Source organism: Mauremys reevesii, unplaced genomic scaffold (genome assembly GCF_016161935.1).
Source record: "Mauremys reevesii isolate NIE-2019 unplaced genomic scaffold, ASM1616193v1 Contig21, whole genome shotgun sequence".
Taxonomy (NCBI): domain Eukaryota; kingdom Metazoa; phylum Chordata; order Testudines; family Geoemydidae; genus Mauremys; species Mauremys reevesii.
The window spans coordinates 296816-316134 of NW_024100831.1; the positions used below are offsets into that span (position 1 = coordinate 296816).

A 19319-nucleotide genomic window follows, 5' to 3' on the forward strand; every position below is an offset into this window, starting at 1 on the left:
AGCGGCACGGGCGGAGCCGGGCCGGGGGAGCCGCTTTGGGGGACCCCCCAGCCGGGAACCTCCTGCTGCCCCCGCCCCTCCCTCACCTGCAGGCTCCGGGCCGGGGCTGCCCCCCACCCGCCGGCCGGGGCTCTCCCCGCACCCTCCGCTGGGAGCAGCAGCGGCTCCGCCCGGGGACCGGTGTCCCATGGAAACGGGTCCCGCGGCAGGAAGTGATTCGGAGTCACTGCCGCGTTCAGCCCCGGCCCCGCCCGCGGCCGCGCCACCCCCCCGCGGCCGCTGCTCCCCGGGCCCGTCTCCCGGCGGGGCCCCCAGCGCAGAGCAAAGGTGAGCGGGACTCGCGTGGGGAAACCTGCCTGCGGGGGGCGGGCGTGGGGCGAGCGGCCGGGCGTGGGGCCCCGGGGCCGGACCCCCCCCCAGCGCAGGCTCTGGTTAAACTGCCCCATGGTGGTTCGGGGCCCGGCCCGGTGTTCAGCTCTGGGGCGAGGCTGGGAAATCACTTAGGCCCAGAGCCACAAAGACATGTGGGCTCTTGTGAGGGTGACCAGACAGCAAGTGTGAAAAACCGGGCCGGGCTCCGTGTGTGTCTGTGTGTGGGTTATAGGCACCTGCCTTAGAACAAGCCCTGACTATCGGGACTGTCCCTATACAATCGGGACATCTGGACACCCTGTTCGCCACTAGAAAGGACACGAGTCCTTGGGGCACCTTAGAGACTAACAAACTTATTTGAGCATAAGCTTTCGTGGGCTACAGCCCACTTCATCGGATGCAACATTTCCCACTGATTTCAGTGGGCGATGAAATATTTTTGTGGCCCTGGCAGGCTGGATGGTACAGCTTTTCAAAGGCTCCTAAGTCCTGTTTTTTCGGCTCTTGGAAAGAGGTCCCTAAATCCAGCCTGTAGGGAGGCACCACCCTCTTCGTGGGAATCTCAACTGCAAACGCTTTCTTGGCCTTCGGCGCCAATGCCGTTTTAGCAAGGAAGAGGCAGCGTTTAGCCCAGTGGTCAGAGCACTCACCTGGGATATAAATAGGCTGACCAGACAGAAAATCTGAAAAATTGGGACAGAGGGTGGGGGGTAATAGGAGCCTATATAAGAAAAAGACCCAAAAATCGAGACTGGCCCTATAAAATCGGGAGATCTGGTCACCCCAGATATAAAGGGGCCCTCTTTCATGTCCCTTCTCCACCTAATGTATCCTTATTGGAAGCATTACAATGAAAGAAGTAAATATAACCTTGATGCCATCTCCTCATTTTTAGAGAAAAAATATATGGTTTCTGTACATTTAGTGCAATTCTAAATCAAATCCCGCAAACAGGTGTTCATAGTCTTAATGACAGAAGAATCAAGTGCTAACATGCATTCTTAGAGGAAACGAATTTTAATGCAGCCTGTGCATTTCTAAATAGCCATTGAATAATTTACAAAATCGTAGGGCAGGTCTACACGTAAAACCCTGCATTGGCACAGCTGCACTGATGCAGCACTTTAATGTAAAGACGTTCTACACTGATGGGAGAGAGCTCTGCCATTGGCATAGTGAATCCACCTGCGGGAGAGGAGACGGGAGACCCTCCCACTGACATAGCACTGGCTACTCTAGGGGTATGGCTACCCTTGCAGCCGTACAGTGCTGCCGCGGGAGCGCTTTGAAGTGCGAGTGTGGTCGCAGCGCCAGCGCTGGGAGAGAGCTCTCCCAGCACTGCTCTCCCAGCGCTGCAGGTACTCCCCCTCCCCGAGGGGATTAGCTTACAGTGCTGGGAGCCGCGCTCCCAGCGCTGGGGCACTGTTCACACTGGCGCTTTGCAGCGCTGTAACTTGCTGTGCTCAGGGGGGTGTTTTTTCACACCCCGGAGTGAGAAAGTTGCAGCGCTGTAAAGTGCCAGTGTAGCCACGGCCTAGGGGTTAGGTTGCTATAACGATGCCATTCCGGGTATGGATTGATGTAAGTCTGTATTATAGCCCAGACCTGAGTAACAGCAGAATAAAGAAGTATTAACACATATATAGAAGCACTAGAGAAAAATAATTTGAATGTGGTTAATACAACGGGGAATCCAGTGGCACCTTAGAGACTAACACATTTATTTGGGCATAAGCTTTCGTGGGCTAAAACCCACTTCATCACATGCATGATGTCTGCGGTTAATGCCATTCTAAATAAAGTTGATTAAACAATTTCACAAAGGTCACCAAATATGAGTGATAGAAAGAGAAACTATAATCATAGACCTAGTTACACCTTCAGTGATAACCGGGAAAGTTTTAAAACAGCAAGAAAGGGGAAAAAGGCAGAAAGAAGAGAAAATACGGCATAGAATCATAGAAGTGCAGGACTGGAAGGGATCACGAGAGGTCATCTAGTCCAGTTCCCTGCACTCTTGCCAGGACCATGTAATAACCAGGGTTGTTCCTAGGGAGGTGCAGGGCCCGGGACAACCTCCACCCTAGGCCCCACCCCTTCCCCCAAGCCTGCCACTGCCCAGCCGAGCCCCCATTCCACCCCTTCCCCCAAACCCCTGCCCCTGAGCGCCGCCAGGCACTGGCAGGGCACAGCAGGGCTGGGCTGGTAGCACGGCTGATGGCCCCCAACCACCCGCCGCCCTGGCCCCGCCTGGTCCCCCTGAAGCAGGGATGGGGTGGAGGAGTGGGGCCCCCCAAAGCGCAGGGCCCGGGGTGACTGCCCTGATCCGTCCTGTGGACAGCATGGCTCTCTGTTAATATCTAAACTGTTCCTGACACGTGTTTGTCTAACCTGTTCTTAAAAACCTCCAGTGACAGATAGTCCACATCCTCCCTGGGCAATTTGTTCCAGTGCTTAACCACCCGGAGAGTTAGAACGTTTTTCCTGATGTCCAGCCCAAACCTTCCTTGCAGCAGTCTAAGCCCATGTCTCCCCAAATACCCACTCCCCTTTTTTTCGTAAGACAGCCCTTCTTTGCAGCATCTTCGCTGAAGTTGGCCCAGTGAAAGATATTACCTCCCCCACCTTGTCATAGGACAGTCGGTCAAGGGCCAGAGTTTCTTTGTGAGGCTGCCTGTGCCGACATGCCTGTGTTAAAGTATAATTAAAAAAAATTAAAAACATGCTTGGTACCAGCGTGTCCATGGGAGAGAGGCCTTTCGAGTGATACCCGGCTCAACCCAGTTCCGATGACACTGTAGTGAAAATGTCCACCAACTGCAGGACCTGGCCCTGGGATCCGGGTGACACCGAGTCCCCCGCCACAGTGCAGAGGGTGACATGACTGAAATTACAATTCTGTAGATTTTTACACATGGAACGACACGTCTCTTACCTGTCATTCACTTGCACATGGAATTACACATGCTCCCACGCCTTCGGGGAGGGGGCTCCATGTACTCTAGATCAGACTTTCCAACCTGTGGATCGGGACCCAAAATTGGGTCACCGGAATGTTTCAGGTGACAGTGCCCCACTCTTCCAACCCCCAGGGAGCAGCCGCTCCGGTGGGTTTAGGCCAGGCCAGGGGAGGGGCTCCTCTCCCCGGCAGCTCGGGTGGGCCAGGGGCAGGGCGCCTTTCCCCACCTGCCTGGGCGGCTCTTGAGATCCTGGGGCGCGGCCGTGCAGCTTACAGGGAACGTAGGTGGGTGTTGCGACCTGGTGAACGGGGTCACAACACCGCTCACATTTGCAGTGTGTGCTAAACATTGTGCGTTCTGCAACAAAGTCACAGCCTGCGATTTTCTTACCATCTTACCTATTAATAATTGAATATCCACTCCGATTCTGAGTACTGATCTAAATTCCCCTGTAGTTGCCTCTTTCCTCCCTAGTTATTGAATGACATAAAATCCCCTCACATTTTTCTCCAGTTATCGACTTTTAATATCAAATCTCTCAGATTTTGCTGTTTTCCATCTCATCCTCAAAGGTTGATTTAAAAACGCAAACCTCCTCACACCTTGCCTCCTTTCCCCCTATTTTTTAAATGTTTATATCACGTTTTCTCAGCTCCCCCCCCCCATACATGCACCTTTTGAACTGCAGGAATTTGTCTGTATTTGGAAAGAAGTGTGACTGACGAAGACGTACTGCTGAGTGTGTATTTAGGATTTTACTGCTTTAAAACGGGTTCAGGTTTAAAATCACGGAACATGCTTTGTGAGAAATATCCCGCAGATTCATCAGGTCTCGTTTGTTCTCTTTCTCCATAGCAGGATTTTCAGGGTTGAGGTGGTTTCCCGGTTGGAGTGGGGTGAAGAGCCAGACGTCTGGAGTTCCAGGTCTCTGAGGAAAGGGAGCTGCTGAGAGGTGCCCACACGGGTGAGGAATCAAATAACTTGACACAGTAAAGAATCAGCAAGCGAAGCTGTAACTCCCACCAGTGCCTTCTAAATAGGGTTGCCAGGTGTCTTGTTTTCGACGAGAACCCCCAGTCGAAAAGGGACTCCAGTGGCTGACAGCACTGCTGACCGGGCTGTTAAAAGTCCCGCTGGCGAGGTGCAGCAGGGCGAGCAGGGTCCCTGCCCAGCTCCGCGCCGCTCCTGGGAAACGGACAGCATGTTCGGCTCCCAGGCAGAGGGGTCGCCAGGGTGGCTCCAGGTGCTGCCCTGGCCTGCAGGCGCCATTCCCATTGGCCAAGGCCTGAGCTGCAGTCCATGCCCTGGTGGCAACCCTGCACTCTCTCTCCCCGTCGCCCACACCCAGGAGCTCGAGGTATCCCCATCTCGGAGCGCTGCAAGGGGCTCTGGGAATGGGGCTGCTGGAGGAGAGGCGGACAAGACAGCCCCTTTCGGGGCCCTGTGGCCAGCAGGGACTCCGGCATGTCCTCTCCCGTAGGGCCCACATCCTGCCAGCACTGCGGGCCTCAGCTTCCTCCCAGCTCGCCAGTGGGGCCCTTCTGGCCTCAGACCCCTGGCTCCTGCCAATCCCGGGCCCTGGTGTCGTGGTCTGGCCCTGCCTGGGGCCAGGGCCTATAGCAGTGCTACGGGCTGCCCCTTGCCACCCCCACTGTGTTTGCTAACCTCGGCGGGCCAGGGAGCAAGCTAGAGGTTGGGATGAGAATTAAGCAAGTGCCAACCCTGTTTGTTAAATCTGCAAAACTTCCCAGACAAACTACAGTCCACAGGCAATGAACGAAGGTCCTGTAGCTGCAGGAATGAAAAGCAAGTTCTGTCCTTCACTAATTAAGGGCCCTGTTTGCTCTAGGCACCACAGTATCTGATATTCCTAACTGAGATTTCCCTTCAGTGTTCAGGGCATAGAGTTAAAAAACACGTCCAAACTTTAAATCAATCAAGGATTTGGAAATGCCCCACCATTGCTAAAATTGCCACATGTATTTACAAGGGATATTACAAAGTAAAAATCACAGTGGGATTATAAAAGTCCACTAATTTAACATGTATGTGCTTAGCTACTACTGTGATGGGTGACACAGACAAAGAAACGTAGCTACAGAGTGGAGAAGTCCAGTTCAAAGAACAGAACGATTCAAGCTGAATCATTCAGGATTTGTGTTTCTGCTTCTAAATTTGAAACAGCAAATGTAAGTAAAATTAATGTTCAAAAAGTTGTTTTTAGTACCAAAAGAGACGTTCATGTACAATCATACACGATCTTTAATAACACCTAGGACTTGTATGTTTAATTTCTGAAATTCTTTTTGAGGACTCTTGGTAAAGGGAGAGCTCTTACATAAGGAAAACCTTCCCCACACAAGATATGATAACATCTAACTCCAGACTCAGGAGCTAAACATGAGCCCTTGTCAGGGAGGGTGTGGCAGCAGGCCGAGGGGTACTTGATAGCCAGGTGGCAGAGCAGAGGAAAGGCTAACGATGGATGAGTGAGTAACATGGCCTTGTGGTACAGCTAATTATCTTGTATGTGAGTTCATTCTTGTGAGCTGTTTACAGCTGGTAAGTAATTCCAACCAATTCAGTTGTATTCTGTAGGGGTGCCCCAGTGGCTGTGAGAAATAAGCTGGAGGGATTTGGGTTCACCAGCTGTTTTTATCCCCCTGAGGTTGATCTGCTGAACATTTCTCCTTTTTTGAGAATTTTTTTTCCCCTTGATGGAATTTCTTCCAAGGGCTCCTGTTGTCAGTTCGCTTGGGGCTATATTGTAATGTTACTGTCACGGGCAGGTCAGGGGCTGTGAATGTTTGTTCACTGCCCGTGACCCGTCCATGACTTTTACTGAAAATACCCATGACTAAAATGCAGCCTCATCAATTAGTGTGGAGAACAGTCTCCCAACAGTGAAGGGCTGGGAGACTAGGAGGCTCAGAGAACTGGTAACGGGAGCCACACCCTTTCCTCTCCAGATCAAGGGTATGAATCCGGCTGTAATTAGTCCCATTCGGTTCCATACGAATATCCAGGTGAACAAGCGCTTGCAGCATCACGCCCTAGGTTCAGCCCCACGTTCTTGTTACAACTGGCACTCCCAGCAACGAGACAGAAGTGGGAATCAGGAGCGTCAAGATGTCTCATGGCTGGGAGGCTCCACTGCACAGTTGAGGCACATTGGTGAGGGCAACACAGAGAAGCTGGCACTGCCATTGCTCCCCCTGTCTGTTCCTAGATCCACCTTTTGGCTAATGTGTAGACTGTAAGATCTTTGGGGCAGGGACTGTATGTTACAAATGTGTACATTGCTGTGCATAATTGTCTGGTGAAAGTGCCTCTGTAGTACAAATAAGTAATGTTTACAACGTTACTTCAATGTGTGAGCATTTAAGGTGGAACCATGTAGCACTTCTATAAAAAGGAATAACCTAGAACAGTGTTTCCCAAACTGGGGACGCCGCTTGTGCAGGGAAAGCCCCTGGTGGGCCGGGCCACTTTGTTTACCTGCCCCATCCACAGGTCCGGCCGATCGTGGCTCCCACTGGCCGTGGTTTGCTGTTCCAGGCCAATGTGAGCCGCTGGAAGCAATGGCCAGTACGTCCCTCAGCCTGTGCCACTTCCAGCAGCCCCCATTGGCCTGGAGCAGCGAACTGCGGCCAATGGGAGCCGCGATCAGCTGGACCTCCAGACGGGGCAGGTAAACAAACCGGCCTGGCCCGCCAGGGGCTTTCCCTTCCCCAACGTCGTCCCTAGTTTGGGAAGCACTGACCTAGAAGATATATCACTGGATGGAATCTAATGCTCTGTCCTCTATACAGCTAGTTTTTTGCACTGGAATGGTGAGACTTGTGGCTGGTCCCCAAGTAATAAGAATGTCATTAATCCAGTATTTCAGATCCTTTTGTTTTTTCCAATATAAATTACTCGGTGGTAAAAAGCAGTGAGTGGCAGCCTTGTATCGACTGAGTTATGGCAAAGATGACCTGCATCAGTTGCTAATCTTGCTTCTTGATTAGTCTGAGCCCTAAAGCGCCTATGCAGTATTTTGCACTAAGGTGGATGTTTAATAGTAATGATAATTAGCTAGCAGAATGCAGTTTGATGTTACTGAAATCTGCCTAGGGCCATTTATAACCAATTTTACATGTAAGGTGCTATTGTTTTCCTTTATCTGTATGTATATACAACCTTTAAAACATGGCTTTGGGGGTGGGGGTGGTTTGGTTATTACATGCATTTTCTCCAGTTAGCTTGTGGCCTCTTTTGTACAACATTTAGCAATAACCACTAGTCTAATAAAAGGTCCAAATCCTCTAAAATCAGGGTTGCCCTCACTCCAGATTGTGCAGGCAAACCACCGTTTTTGGTATGGTCACACGTCTCAAGGTCACGTGGCACCCATAAAAAGTAGCACCCCATTGCAAGAGCCCATCACCAAGATGGGGATATTTTGAGGTGAGGTGACAATGTAAGCGTCAGGACAGGATGATGACCATTGAAAATCCCCATCTTACAAATATATGGCAGATTGATATTTTTTAAACTATGCCCTGCTCTCTTCTGGGTGGGTCTTTTAATTGTCTTAAAGGTTCAAACAAAATTCTGAATATATTATCTTAATAGAGTTGAGTTAATATATTAACATGCTAGTGCCTTGTTTTGTTAATCTTGAGAGTAGCTGCTATCCAATGTAAATTATGTTGTTATCCTATTTCACATCATTTTGTCGTGACTTAATAAAACTGTACTAATCATGGAAAACGGTGACCCTGTGAGCATGCCGTTTTCCGTTTGATGTGCCAGCTGCAGCACTTCCTGCTGTTCCCAGGGTGGTGCTAACTGAACTGATGCAAATCTAGAGAGGTCTTTGCAGAACTGGATGTTACACATGCTGTTCAAAACACCTGTGTTAACTCTAGCTCCACTGAAAACCGAAAAAATAGCTTATGACAAATTATAGAAGCTAATATGATACAATGGAGTAGAATAGTAAAAGTCCAGTTTTAAGGGGACCTGTGCCGTCAGAAGTATTGACCGGACACCATAAGTCCGGTTACCATAATTTTCTTTAGTTTTCTAGTGTGCTGTAAAAAATAAAACCTGAAATTAGCATAATATATCTGTCAAAACAATATATTTGATTGAATCTTTGAATAACTTTTTCAGTGCACAGTCAGAAGCAGTAGGGACCAACTAGCCTTTAAAGAGTTAAGGACCTAGTCAGCTGGCATCAATGGTCAGCAACATAGTTAGCGTTGTGCCATCCACAGTCAACGCTGTTTTATCTATCAGCTAAACTATGCTGCAGTCACACTAGTGCGAGGTGAAATGGCGGAACCCGAAAAGAAAAAGATTCAAAGGCGGTGCTCTTTTAAAGACGAGTGGTTGCAACTCCCAGAGTATCGGAATTGGCTTACAAAGGCAAGTGAGGAGTCGGGATACTGTTCTATTTGTCGTGTTCAGTTCAAGGTTCCCTTGGGTTCTGTAAAAGCTATCCAGCATCATGCAGAGACAGCGGGTCACCAAATCAGAGTACGAGGGCAAGTCCAGTCCAGTCCAGTCGATAAATGCTTCGTAAAGACTGATACTTCCGAAGAACAACAGGGGTGCATGGCTGAATTGCTCTTAACATACCATGGAGTTAAACACCACCACAGCTACCATTCTCAAGACTGTGGAAATATACTGTACCCCTCCATTTTCACTGATTCCAAGATAGCTTCCAAAATTCACTGTGGAAGGAGTAAAGCGGAGGCTTTGATTGAGAATGTATTGGCACCCCATTCACTAAAACTGGCTGTGCAAGACATTGGCTCTACATCGTTTTCAATAGTGACAGATGCTTCTAATAAAGGGAACACAAAATTATTCCCAGTTGCCCTCCGCTACTTTAACAAAAATAAGGGAAGCTGCACATGTATCGTAGACTTTTTCGAGGATGCAGATGAAACATCAGAGGCAATCGCAAACAACTTAAGGAGTTGTCTTCAAAATGCTGGTCTGATACATAATAAAATTGTGGCATATGGAGCAGACAACGCATCTGTCAATTTTGGAAAACACGAGTCTGTTTTGGTGCACCTAAAACAAATGTTGGATTTACCAAACCTTGTGCCAGGGTATTGCAGCACTCACATAGTGCACAACACAGCGAAACATGGCTTGAAAATGCTCTCTTATGATGTAGAGAATTTGGTCATCAAGGTGTTCAGTGAATTCTCGTCCAGTGCAAAGAATATTAGTGAACTTAAAGAGTTCTTTGACTTCCTGGAGACAGAATATTCGGAAATCTTACGCCATGTACCTACACGTTTTTTGACCCTTTTCACTGCCGTAGACAGGTTACTGAAGCATTGGCCTGCCCTCAAAGCTTACTTTGTGAACAAAGGAGAGGAAAAAGTGAGCTGCACAATATGGGCCTTTCTTCCTCAGCAAGAGGACGCAGTATCCGATGGTGACATTATTACACTTCCCGAGCTGTACATCTACTTTGTGCACAACATTCTGAGCCAATTTAACAACACCATAAAGGTTCTTGAAAGTGATTTCATCCAGGTAACTGAACTGCATGGCGTATTCAGCAGGCTGAGAAGAGAGATTCAGAATCGACAAGAGCAAGGCTTCTACGGGTACAAGGTGACACAGTTCTTGAAAAAACTGCCACCTAATGAGCAGAATAAATTTGTTGGCGATGCCCAACGGGCTTACACACGCATGCTACAGTACCTGGAAAAGTGGTTTGATTTCAGCGAAAACTCTTTCTATGTGTTGTGTGCACCACTCAATCTGGATGGACCCCTCGAGCTAGACAAACTGTGTGCTTTGACTACAAGCTGGGACATTCAAGTAGACGGAGATGAACTATTTACAGAAATGTGCTCATTGAATGATGCGCTACCAACCCTAAAGAGTTTGACAAATGATGCTGGATCGACGTTTTCCCCACAGCAACAAGAGCGAATCAATGTCTCTGAGGTGTGGGTAGAATTCTTTAAGCGCTGGGAGGCCCCGAACTTGCTTAAAATTGTGCAGCATGTGCTTGCTATACCACCCACCAACGCATTTGTGGAACGCGTTTTCAGTGTTATGAAAAACTTGTGGACTAACGAAAGGAATCAGCTCCATGTGGACATGGTGAAAGCTGAGTTATTAGTGCACTTCAACTATAAAATGACATGTGCCGAGTTTGCTGGGTTTTTGAAGACAAAAGCAGCGAATGAGCTTGTGGTGGCAGCAAGAAAAGAACAGAAGTATAAATGTAAGTCGTTCCAATTGCCACGCTCCTTAAACCTGGGTTTGTTTTATTTTGTTTGTATCTTCTTAACACTGCAGAAGAAGTTAAAAAGTTTAATTGACAGTAATGTTTAAAATCTCTCCCTGGGGAGGCGAAGGGTATTTGAGTCACACGTTCCATTTCCCACATTCAAATCCTTGCAGCTCCTGGCCTTCTCCTGGTGCCTGCTCGGGCCGTGCAGTGAAAATGAGCGAGTGAGCGAAGGTGGGAGAGAGCGAGTGATGGAGGGAAGGGGGTGGAGTGAGCAGGGGTGGGGCCTCCGGGCAGGTGGGCGGGACGAGGGTGTTTGGTTTTCTGCAATTAGGAAGTTGGCAACCCTACTTCCAAAGTCCCCCAGGGTCTGCTTCATCTTAGCCAGGTCAGAGTTGTTCCTAGAACTCTGGACACTTGGCAGTAGCTCCCTCTCTCCTGCCCTCACTACCTCTGATTTGTCACATGGGATGTGGTGTCCAGATTTGTCCCCTTCTCTCTCTCCCTTGGGAAAGGGTTTGGGGAGGATTCTGGTCCTGATTTTTCAGTTTCTCCAGTGCTACTTGGGCTTGTTTCTCCCCTGTCCTTCTCCAGCGCAGGGAATGACTCGTGTCTGCATTCTCTCTCTCTGTCCCAGCAGGTGAGGAGATGATGAGTGAGATTGTGGAAGAGAATCCTCAGCAGGAAGATCCTGAGCAAGTTGAAACTCACGGAACTTTATTGGGTAGAGCTGAAGCGACTGTGTCCTGGAGTCCAGAGTGTGGAAAAGCTGGTGGGTCTCAGCACAGCCCAGAGAGACAGCAGGGAAACCAGCCAGGGAAGAACATGGGTAAATCCACTCAATGTGAAGGTGATTCGAAGAATCTTAGCAAAAATATGATGCACCAGAGATCGTCCAAAGCGGAAGGGAAAAACACATGCACCGAATGTGGGAAAAGCTTCAGCCGGAGTTTATACCTTATTATACACCGCAGAACCCACACAGGAGAAAGACCTCATAAATGTCTTCAGTGTGGGAAAAATTTTATTGGCATCCCAACCCTGAAAAAACATCAGAAAATCCACATGAGAGAAAAATCCTATCAGTGCCCCGACTGTGGGAAAAGCTTCGGTGAGCGATCACACCTTATAGGCCACCAGAGAGTCCACAGAGAAGCAAAAACCTTCATATGCTCTCAGTGTGGGGAAACCTTCTGTAACTGGTCATCCTTTCTTAGACATGAGAGAATCCACACCGGAGAGAGAGCGAAGCCGTACAGCTGCCCTGAGTGTGGGGAGAACTTCCGTGATAGGACTGGGCTTGTTAGGCATCAGACAACTCACACGGGAGAGAAACCCTATAACTGCCTGAAGTGTGGAGAAAGCTTCAGTCGGCGCTCAAACCTGACCAGGCACCAGAAAGTTCACACTGGGGAGAGACCCTATAAGTGCCTCAAGTGCGGGAAAAGCTTCAGTCAGAAATCAACCCGCAGTAGACATCTGAGAACCCACTGGGGAGAAAACGAATAAATGCCCCGACTAGAACTGGCTGAAGTGAGTTAGACTGGAGCAGTTGAGACTAGCTTCCTTTTTAACTGCCAGATTTCTGTGTGCTTTAAAATCCACATGTGGACTTAGATTGTCTTGAAAATTGCTGTGCCTCATCTGGGCCGGGGGCAGAGCTCGGGGTGGGGGTGTGTGGCCATTTGGTCTAGGGGTTCCTCTGATACAGCCCCCCAATAAGAAGCTGCTTTTACCATTCAGATTGCTCTGAAACCCTGTGCCAATTTAACCCCCATGAAAAGCAGGAAATATAACATTAGTGTACATGCTACTCCCACAACATAACCTTAACTCTGCCCTTGTTGTGTGAAGTCCCAACGGGCCAATAACACACATTTGTTCTCTACCTTTGCAGATGCTACAGACACTTCAGGAATAGAGCACTGATTAGCAGTGTAGGACAAATTTGGCCACCTTCTGTTGCTAAGGGAAGACACTGGGGTAGGTCAGGCATAGTGAGCAGCTCTCACTTACACTCAGAAACCGAGCCTGCTCCACACAATCCACCCCAGAACAGCAAAATGTTCCCACGGCTTCACCCTTGCCCTGAGGATTCCTTGGGAGACGTGGCTTTTGCTGACCCCGCAGTAAGCCCCGGAGTCAGAAGTGCATTTCTACTGGCAGAGCCTGCAGAACTCAGCACTGCAGTGAAGCATAACTGACCCTTTTAAAGTACACCTGCACCTCTCCTGCTATCCCAGGGTCAGCTCTGCCAGCCCACTCCAGCGAATCTCTTCCCCACTCAGTACAGCTGCGCCTCACACAGCAAAGGTAGTCAAGTGCATGCAGATGAATTCTAGGATTCAGATCTACGGAATTCAACACGAGCAATGGTCCATCTTCTCAGTCCTTCATGTCTACTTATTATGGCAACACCTTCACTGAACCGTTCTCCATTGCCAGCTCCAAGGGGCAGAGTTAAGGTTGCGCGGTGGGAATGACATTTACCTTCATGTCTTGGGTTTTACAGGTGTAGGTTTAGCCACTCGCCGCACTGGGGAAGGGCACAAGGCAGCACTGGGCAGCCATAGCTCTGCATTAACCAAGGTTTTGGACAGTTAATAGATTTGCTGATTCCAGAAATGTTGCCACCATGTGACTTTTCAGAGTCTGGTGACCCATCTCTGGTGTTAGGAGACAGCAGCCAGCTCCAGTCTTCTCCACCCGCCTCTGGCTCTGCCTGGGTTAGCAAAGGAAAAGCTCCGATCATCCTGTCCACCCTCCCAGCTGCTGGGAGTCCCTGTCCCAGCTGGAATCTTCTCCCTCATCTTACCTGGTTCCCCAGCCAGTGTCCTGTGGACTGGGTAGCCGGGGAACCGTTCGCACCCTTTATTCACAAAGACCCCCAGGGACCTGGGGCCATCCAGTGTTTAGGGACTAGGAGAGACGGGTGATGGGCAGGGAGGAGCCTGTGTTTGAGCACGGGGGGATGGGAACCCAGGGACTGAGTGTGTGAATCAGTGAGTGATGGTGAGAGCGCAGAGACTGGAGAACTCGTTGCACTAGCAGAGCACAGCTCGTCCTTACGAAGAGCAGCCGCAGCCGCAGCCAGAGAAGCTAAGACAGCATTTGCCCAGCTGCAGCTGGCTCGCCGTCACAGTCCGAAGGGATCTGGCAGCCCCTGGAGCGGCCAGCGGCTTGGAGAGAGACGGGGGTTCAGCTCAGGGAGTTCAGCCAGAGCCCTAGCGCGCTCTCTGGCGGTTGTAACATTTGGTTAAGATGCCGACAGAGTGCAGTGAACTCAAAGGGAAGTTAACGAGTGGCCGGGGTTGTGCCTCGCGAAGAAATGTCAAGAGCAACGAGGGCGCAGTTCTAAAGTAATTCTCTGCGATTGGGGCTGGCAACGTGGTGTCGTGTGTGTGTGTGAAGGATCTGGATTATATCAATGGCTGAGGAGGTAATTTGGACATTTAAATAAAACACTGATTCTGGCCTGCATATTTATACCTGCCTCTGGAAATTTCCATTACATGCGTCTGACGAAGTGGGGATTCACCCACGGAAGCTCATGCTCCGATACGTCTGTTAGTTTATAAGGTGCCACAGGACGATTTGCTGCTTTAACTAAAACACAGTTACTGTCCCCTTTCTTTTCAGTCCCTCACGCTAGAAAACAGTCCCAGCAACAGTTAATTTCTGTTCCTTGGAACCAGCCTGATGAAACTTCTTAGGATGCCTATAAATGACGTGCACGTGGCCTTTCTCCAAACACAGGGCAGGGTCAGTGAGACCCTGCGTGGTGACACGCTGGTCACAGGGGGTTCAGCGAAGGGAGTTACTCTTTGATCCACAGGCCCGACGTCTTGTCCCCTCTACTCCAGCTCGTCCTGCTCCCAGAACCATCGTCCGGCCATTTCTCCTTATGCTTCGTTCTGGTGACGAAAACCTGCAGACACAGACAGATCTGGAATCTGTTTCTTCAGTGCCCAGCCCATCTGTGAGAGGAGCTGGGACTGTTCATTCCAGCCATACAGCCCTTGGGATTCACACCCAGATTCCTCACCTCCCACCTAGCTCCTCTCTGCCCTTCTCCCCACATCCTGCCAGCCTTCCCCTGCTCTCTGAGCCCTCCCATCCAATTCCTTCCAGCCCCCTAGCGATAAAGCGATTCACCACAGTCCCGCCTTGGTCACCTCTTGCTGGGGCTGCTGCAACCCCGTCTCCTCTGAATTCCCCCCTTTGCCTTGCTGTCCCCTGGGCCCGACCCCAAAATACCGCAGCTGGGCCCCTCCCCTTTGCAAATCCCCTGAGATTTTACGTTCCAGGACCTGGTCCCGCCTCCCCTCCACCGGCATCTGGGCTGAAGCTGGAGTCCTGGGGAGGCGAGAATAGGAATCACACGAGGTTGGTGCTCTAGGGCTCCACGCTGCATCCAGAGAGCAGCAGAGCAGCAAGGACCTCGCCTGTGCCACCGCTTGCTCCCCTAGGCCAGGGCAGAAGGGTCCCATCCTCCCTGGGCTAGGAGAGGGGGCTCAGGGATGCAGAACCTTGGTGCAGGTATCACGCCAACAGATCCCGCTCGTCAGCAGCCGGGATCGAACCTGGGTCTCCGGAGCTCAGTGCAGGAGCCTCTGCAGCATGAGCTAAAACCCAGCCGGCTGTTAGCTCCGGCCGCAGAGCAGAGTCCTGTGACCCCTTTCTCAGTGGTCTCACTGCCCCTAGATGGGACAGGGCCCCACACCCAGGAGGTGTGTGGGATACGCAGGCACCCAGCCCATTGTCATCAGCCCATCCTCCCCCCCCATTGGGGTAAACCTCATTTCTAAGCGTTACACTCACCCTGTCAGGGAACAGGGATTACAGCTTGTGATGCAGGTCAGTCAGAAACAGCTGGCGCATTCCCATTGTTTCCAGGCTGATTTGGCAAAACCCTTGGAATAACGAATAAATGCAGGAGCCTTGTGCTCCATGTCTGGGTGAGTAACACGCAGGGAAAGGAGCTGAATTCCTGCCTCTTGTTCCCTGCACGGTCTGTGCTCGGCGAGGCTGAGGGCCCTTTTCTCACCCCCCCCCACCCGGTTCTGCTTCTTCCTGCCTTGTATCCCCCTTTGCGCTGCCTGGGAACCACTAGCAGCGCTGCGGTTCCCGCCATGCACAGAGCACAGGACAGGCAGCCAGGAGCCTGCGCTGTGAGCTCGCAGACCCTTTGCGCTGCCTGGGAACCACTAGCAGGGCTGCGGTTCCCGCCATGCACAGAGCACAGGACAGGCAGCTAGGAGCCCGCGCTGCGAGCTCGCAGACCCTTTGCGCTGCCTGGGAACCACTAGCAGGGCTGCGGTTCCCGCCATGCACAGAGCACAGGACAGGCAGCTAGGAGCCTGCGCTGCGAGCTCGCAGACCCTTTGCCCTGCCTGGGAACCACTAGCAGGGCTGCGGTTCCCACCATGCACAGAGCACAGGACAGGCAGCTAGGAGCCTGCGCTGCGAGCTCGCAGACCCTTTGCCCTGCCTGGGAACCACTAGCAGGGCTGCGGTTCCCGCCATGCACAGAGAGCACAGGACAGGCAGCCAGGAGCCTGCGCTGCGAGCTCGCAGACCCTTTGCCCTGCCTGGGAACCACTAGCAGGGCTGCGGTTCCCACCGCGTGCACAGAGAGCACAGGACAGGCAGCCAGGAGCCTGCGCTGCGAGCTCGCAGACCCTTTGCGCTGCCTGGGAACCACTAGCAGGGCTGCGGTTCCCACCATGCACAGAGCACAGGACAGGCAGCCAGGAGCCTGCGCTGCGAGCTCGCAGACCCTTTGCCCTGCCTGGGAACCACTAGCAGTGCTGCGGTTCCCACCATGCACAGAGAGCACAGGACAGGCAGCCAGGAGCCTGCGCTGCGAGCTCGCAGACCCTTTGCGCTGCCTGGGAACCACTAGCAGGGCTGCGGTTCCCACCATGCACAGAGCACAGGACAGGCAGCCAGGAGCCTGCGCCCTTTGCGCTGCCTGGGAACCACTAGCAGGGCTGCGGTTCCCACCATGCACAGAGCACAGGACAGGCAGCCAGGAGCCTGCGCTGTGAGCTCGCAGACCCTTTGCCCTTCCTGGGAACCACTAGCAGGGCTGCGGTTCCCACCATGCACAGAGCACAGGACAGGCAGCCAGGAGCCTGCGCTGCGAGCTCGCAGACCCTTTGCCCTGCCTGGGAACCACTAGCAGGGCTGCGGTTCCCGCCATGCACAGAGCACAGGACAGGCAGCCAGGAGCCTGCGCTGCGAGCTCGCAGACCCTTTGCGCTGCCTGGGAACCACTAGCAGGGCTGCGGTTCCCACCATGCACAGAGCACAGGACAGGCAGCCAGGAGCCTGCGCTGCGAGCTCACAGACCCTTTGCGCTGCCGGTGGGATTATTGTGATTCCCAGACAGCGCCACAGACACAGCCCTGGCCAGGGAGCTCACCTGCTGCACAGCCTGGGGCACTGATCCATGCGGGCCCAGAGGGAAGGGCTGACGTTCCCTGGGAAGGTTTGAGGAGGAGGGTGGAGGCTGGGGGAGCAGGGTCCAGGCAGAGGGGAGAAGGTGTGTGTGTGTGTGTGTGTGTGGCCGGGGTAGCGCGTATCTGAGGGGCCAGGGGTGAAAAGTGGCCCCATCGCTGGGGCTGGGCTCTCACTCCCCTCCCCCGGCCCAGCTACTGAATTCCCCTCCCCCAGCTCTCCCCACCCCTCCCTCCGTCGTGCTGGGACCAGCTCCCCCCACACGGCTGAGTCTGCAGCGCAGAGCAGGCCCCACAGCTGGACCCTGACGCTCTCACTCCTGCCCCCGCGCTGCCCCCTGGGGCCGTTTCACTCCCCTCCGTGGGCAGAGACTCCCCCAGGGCAGGAAAGGCCGGGACGTACCTGTCACTCACTGGCCCCATCATGCTCACTAGGCTCCTGGGTTTGCCTTTCCTTTGGGAGTCTGAGAACATAGTTCATCGCCCTGATGGGCCCTGGAAATCCCCCCTCCCGCTCTCACGGCCCCCCCCCCCCCCCAGGTGATGCTGCGTAGGCCCTATCAGGGCAGATAAAGGTCTCTGTCACGTCGGTCACTGTGTGTAACGGGGCTGAATTCACTTCAATGGGCCTAGGGTGATCAGACAGCATGGGGGTGGGGGGTAATAGGCGCCTGTATAAGATAAAGCCCCACTTGCCGGGACAGCTGGTCACCCGACATGGGCGGGAAGCACGTGCTGACGGGCTGCAGTGACTTGGCAGGGAGCTAGTGGACAGTAGGTCCCCTGCTCACGGCTCTCTGTGCAGCCCCGGCTGGGTGGGAGCGTTTCTCCCACTCGTTTTAGAAAGAAGTGGATCCGAAACATTTGCAACACGAGACACACATGCCTCATTTTCCACCCATTTTAGACAACGTAGGGTGCAGGGCAAAACTGAAGCATGGGCTCCTTGCAGTGAGGGGGCCTGAGATGGTAGGGTGGGAGAACTCACTGGGGCAGAGGGGCCCATCTGCCAGCAAAAGCCATGTCTCCCTTAGCACCCCCCATGTCTCCTGATACAGAGAAATCGAACCTGGGGGGAAGGAGTGGGGTGGGGGAATTTTTTGTCCCTGGCATTTCTTGTTTCATGATCCCATTGTAACTCCCTTATCTCTGTCCCGTTTTCATTCTCTGCTAGTTGGCTGCCCCCGTTGCTGGTCACTGCCTCTTCCCCAGTGTTGCCAGCACTCATGATAATGATTGTTTTCCTTAAAGCCCCAGCTCCTGGAGGCATGTGAAGATGTGATGGTTTCAGCCCTCATTCTCAAAGAAAAGGAAGTTTCTAGCCCTCGTGGCTGTGGAGGAAGCTTCAGAATGTGACCCCAGTGCACCCTAAAGGCTCAAAAAGCGGAAGGCCAATAAAATGAACCCCAAAGCTCTTCTTCGTACATAATCTCCTGGGTTTGGTGAGCCTGACTCATGATTGTTGAACATCTCGGGTTGGCAACCCTGTTTCCCCATCAGTGGCCTGTTCTTCCTCACCCCTCCCCTTCTGTGGGCCCATCTGCACCATCAAACCACCTGCTACGGACTCTGATCCCTGGAGAGAGCGACTCTGGCCCGGCAAACACCCGAGTGGGGTTTGCAGTAGAACCCAGTTCTGATCCACAATCCCCTTCCCCCGAGTAGCGCAGGGCTCTGCAGACACCCCCTGGGGCTCAAATGGGACCTGGGTCCGTCCTCTCTACACTGCAGCGCCCAGCCATGCTCTGAGGGTGTTGGGAACCACTAGGCACTTAGTGGTGTTCCCAGAACAAGAGTGAGAATGCAGGCAGGGCCCAGACCTCTCCCCATCCCTCCCTCCCTTTCCTCCCTGGCTCCAGCCTTCTCTGCTCCTGGATCCCTCCCCCCTGCCCCACCCCAGGATCCTCCCATCCCATTTCTTGGCTCTGCTCCCCCTCTGTCATTTCTGCCAGTGAGTCTTCCTCCATGTGGCCTCTCTCCCCTCCCCCGTCATTAAATCCCCACCCCCTCCCCAAAATCTTCCTCTTGTGATCTGGGCTCTTCGCTTCCTGCTGCCGCCACTGTATGTTGTAATAAAAAATAAATATAAAGTGACTTTGTCTTCGGTGTTGTCATTGAAATCAATGGACTTGAAAAATGTAGAAAACACCCCAAACTATTTAAATAATTGGTATTCTATTTTGTTAATCATGCAATTCATATTTGTATTCACTTGACAGCCCTTGTTCAGACCAATTCCTGCAAAAGTCGATTCCTTTTGCAGTGCTC

General features: G+C 52.2%; 1 protein-coding gene across 5 annotated transcripts; it reads left to right on the forward strand.

The window, feature by feature from the left end:
• The first annotated feature begins 177 nt into the window (after positions 1-177).
• LOC120393505 lies at positions 178-14092 on the forward strand. Of its 5 annotated transcripts, none has more exons than XM_039518100.1 (5): positions 178-327; positions 4191-4296; positions 5390-5521; positions 8597-10584; positions 11228-14092. In XM_039518100.1, exons 4-5 carry the CDS (start codon positions 8655-8657, stop codon positions 12097-12099), a joined length of 2802 nt encoding a protein of 933 aa, XP_039374034.1. In that variant the 5' UTR covers positions 178-327; positions 4191-4296; positions 5390-5521; positions 8597-8654; the 3' UTR covers positions 12100-14092. The 5 variants fall into 5 exon arrangements, with proteins under 5 accessions (XP_039374034.1, XP_039374032.1, XP_039374035.1 ...); XM_039518098.1 differs by having other exon boundaries at positions 8619-10584; XM_039518101.1 differs by having other exon boundaries at positions 8619-10584; positions 11231-14092.
• The last annotated feature ends 5227 nt before the right edge of the window (positions 14093-19319 follow it).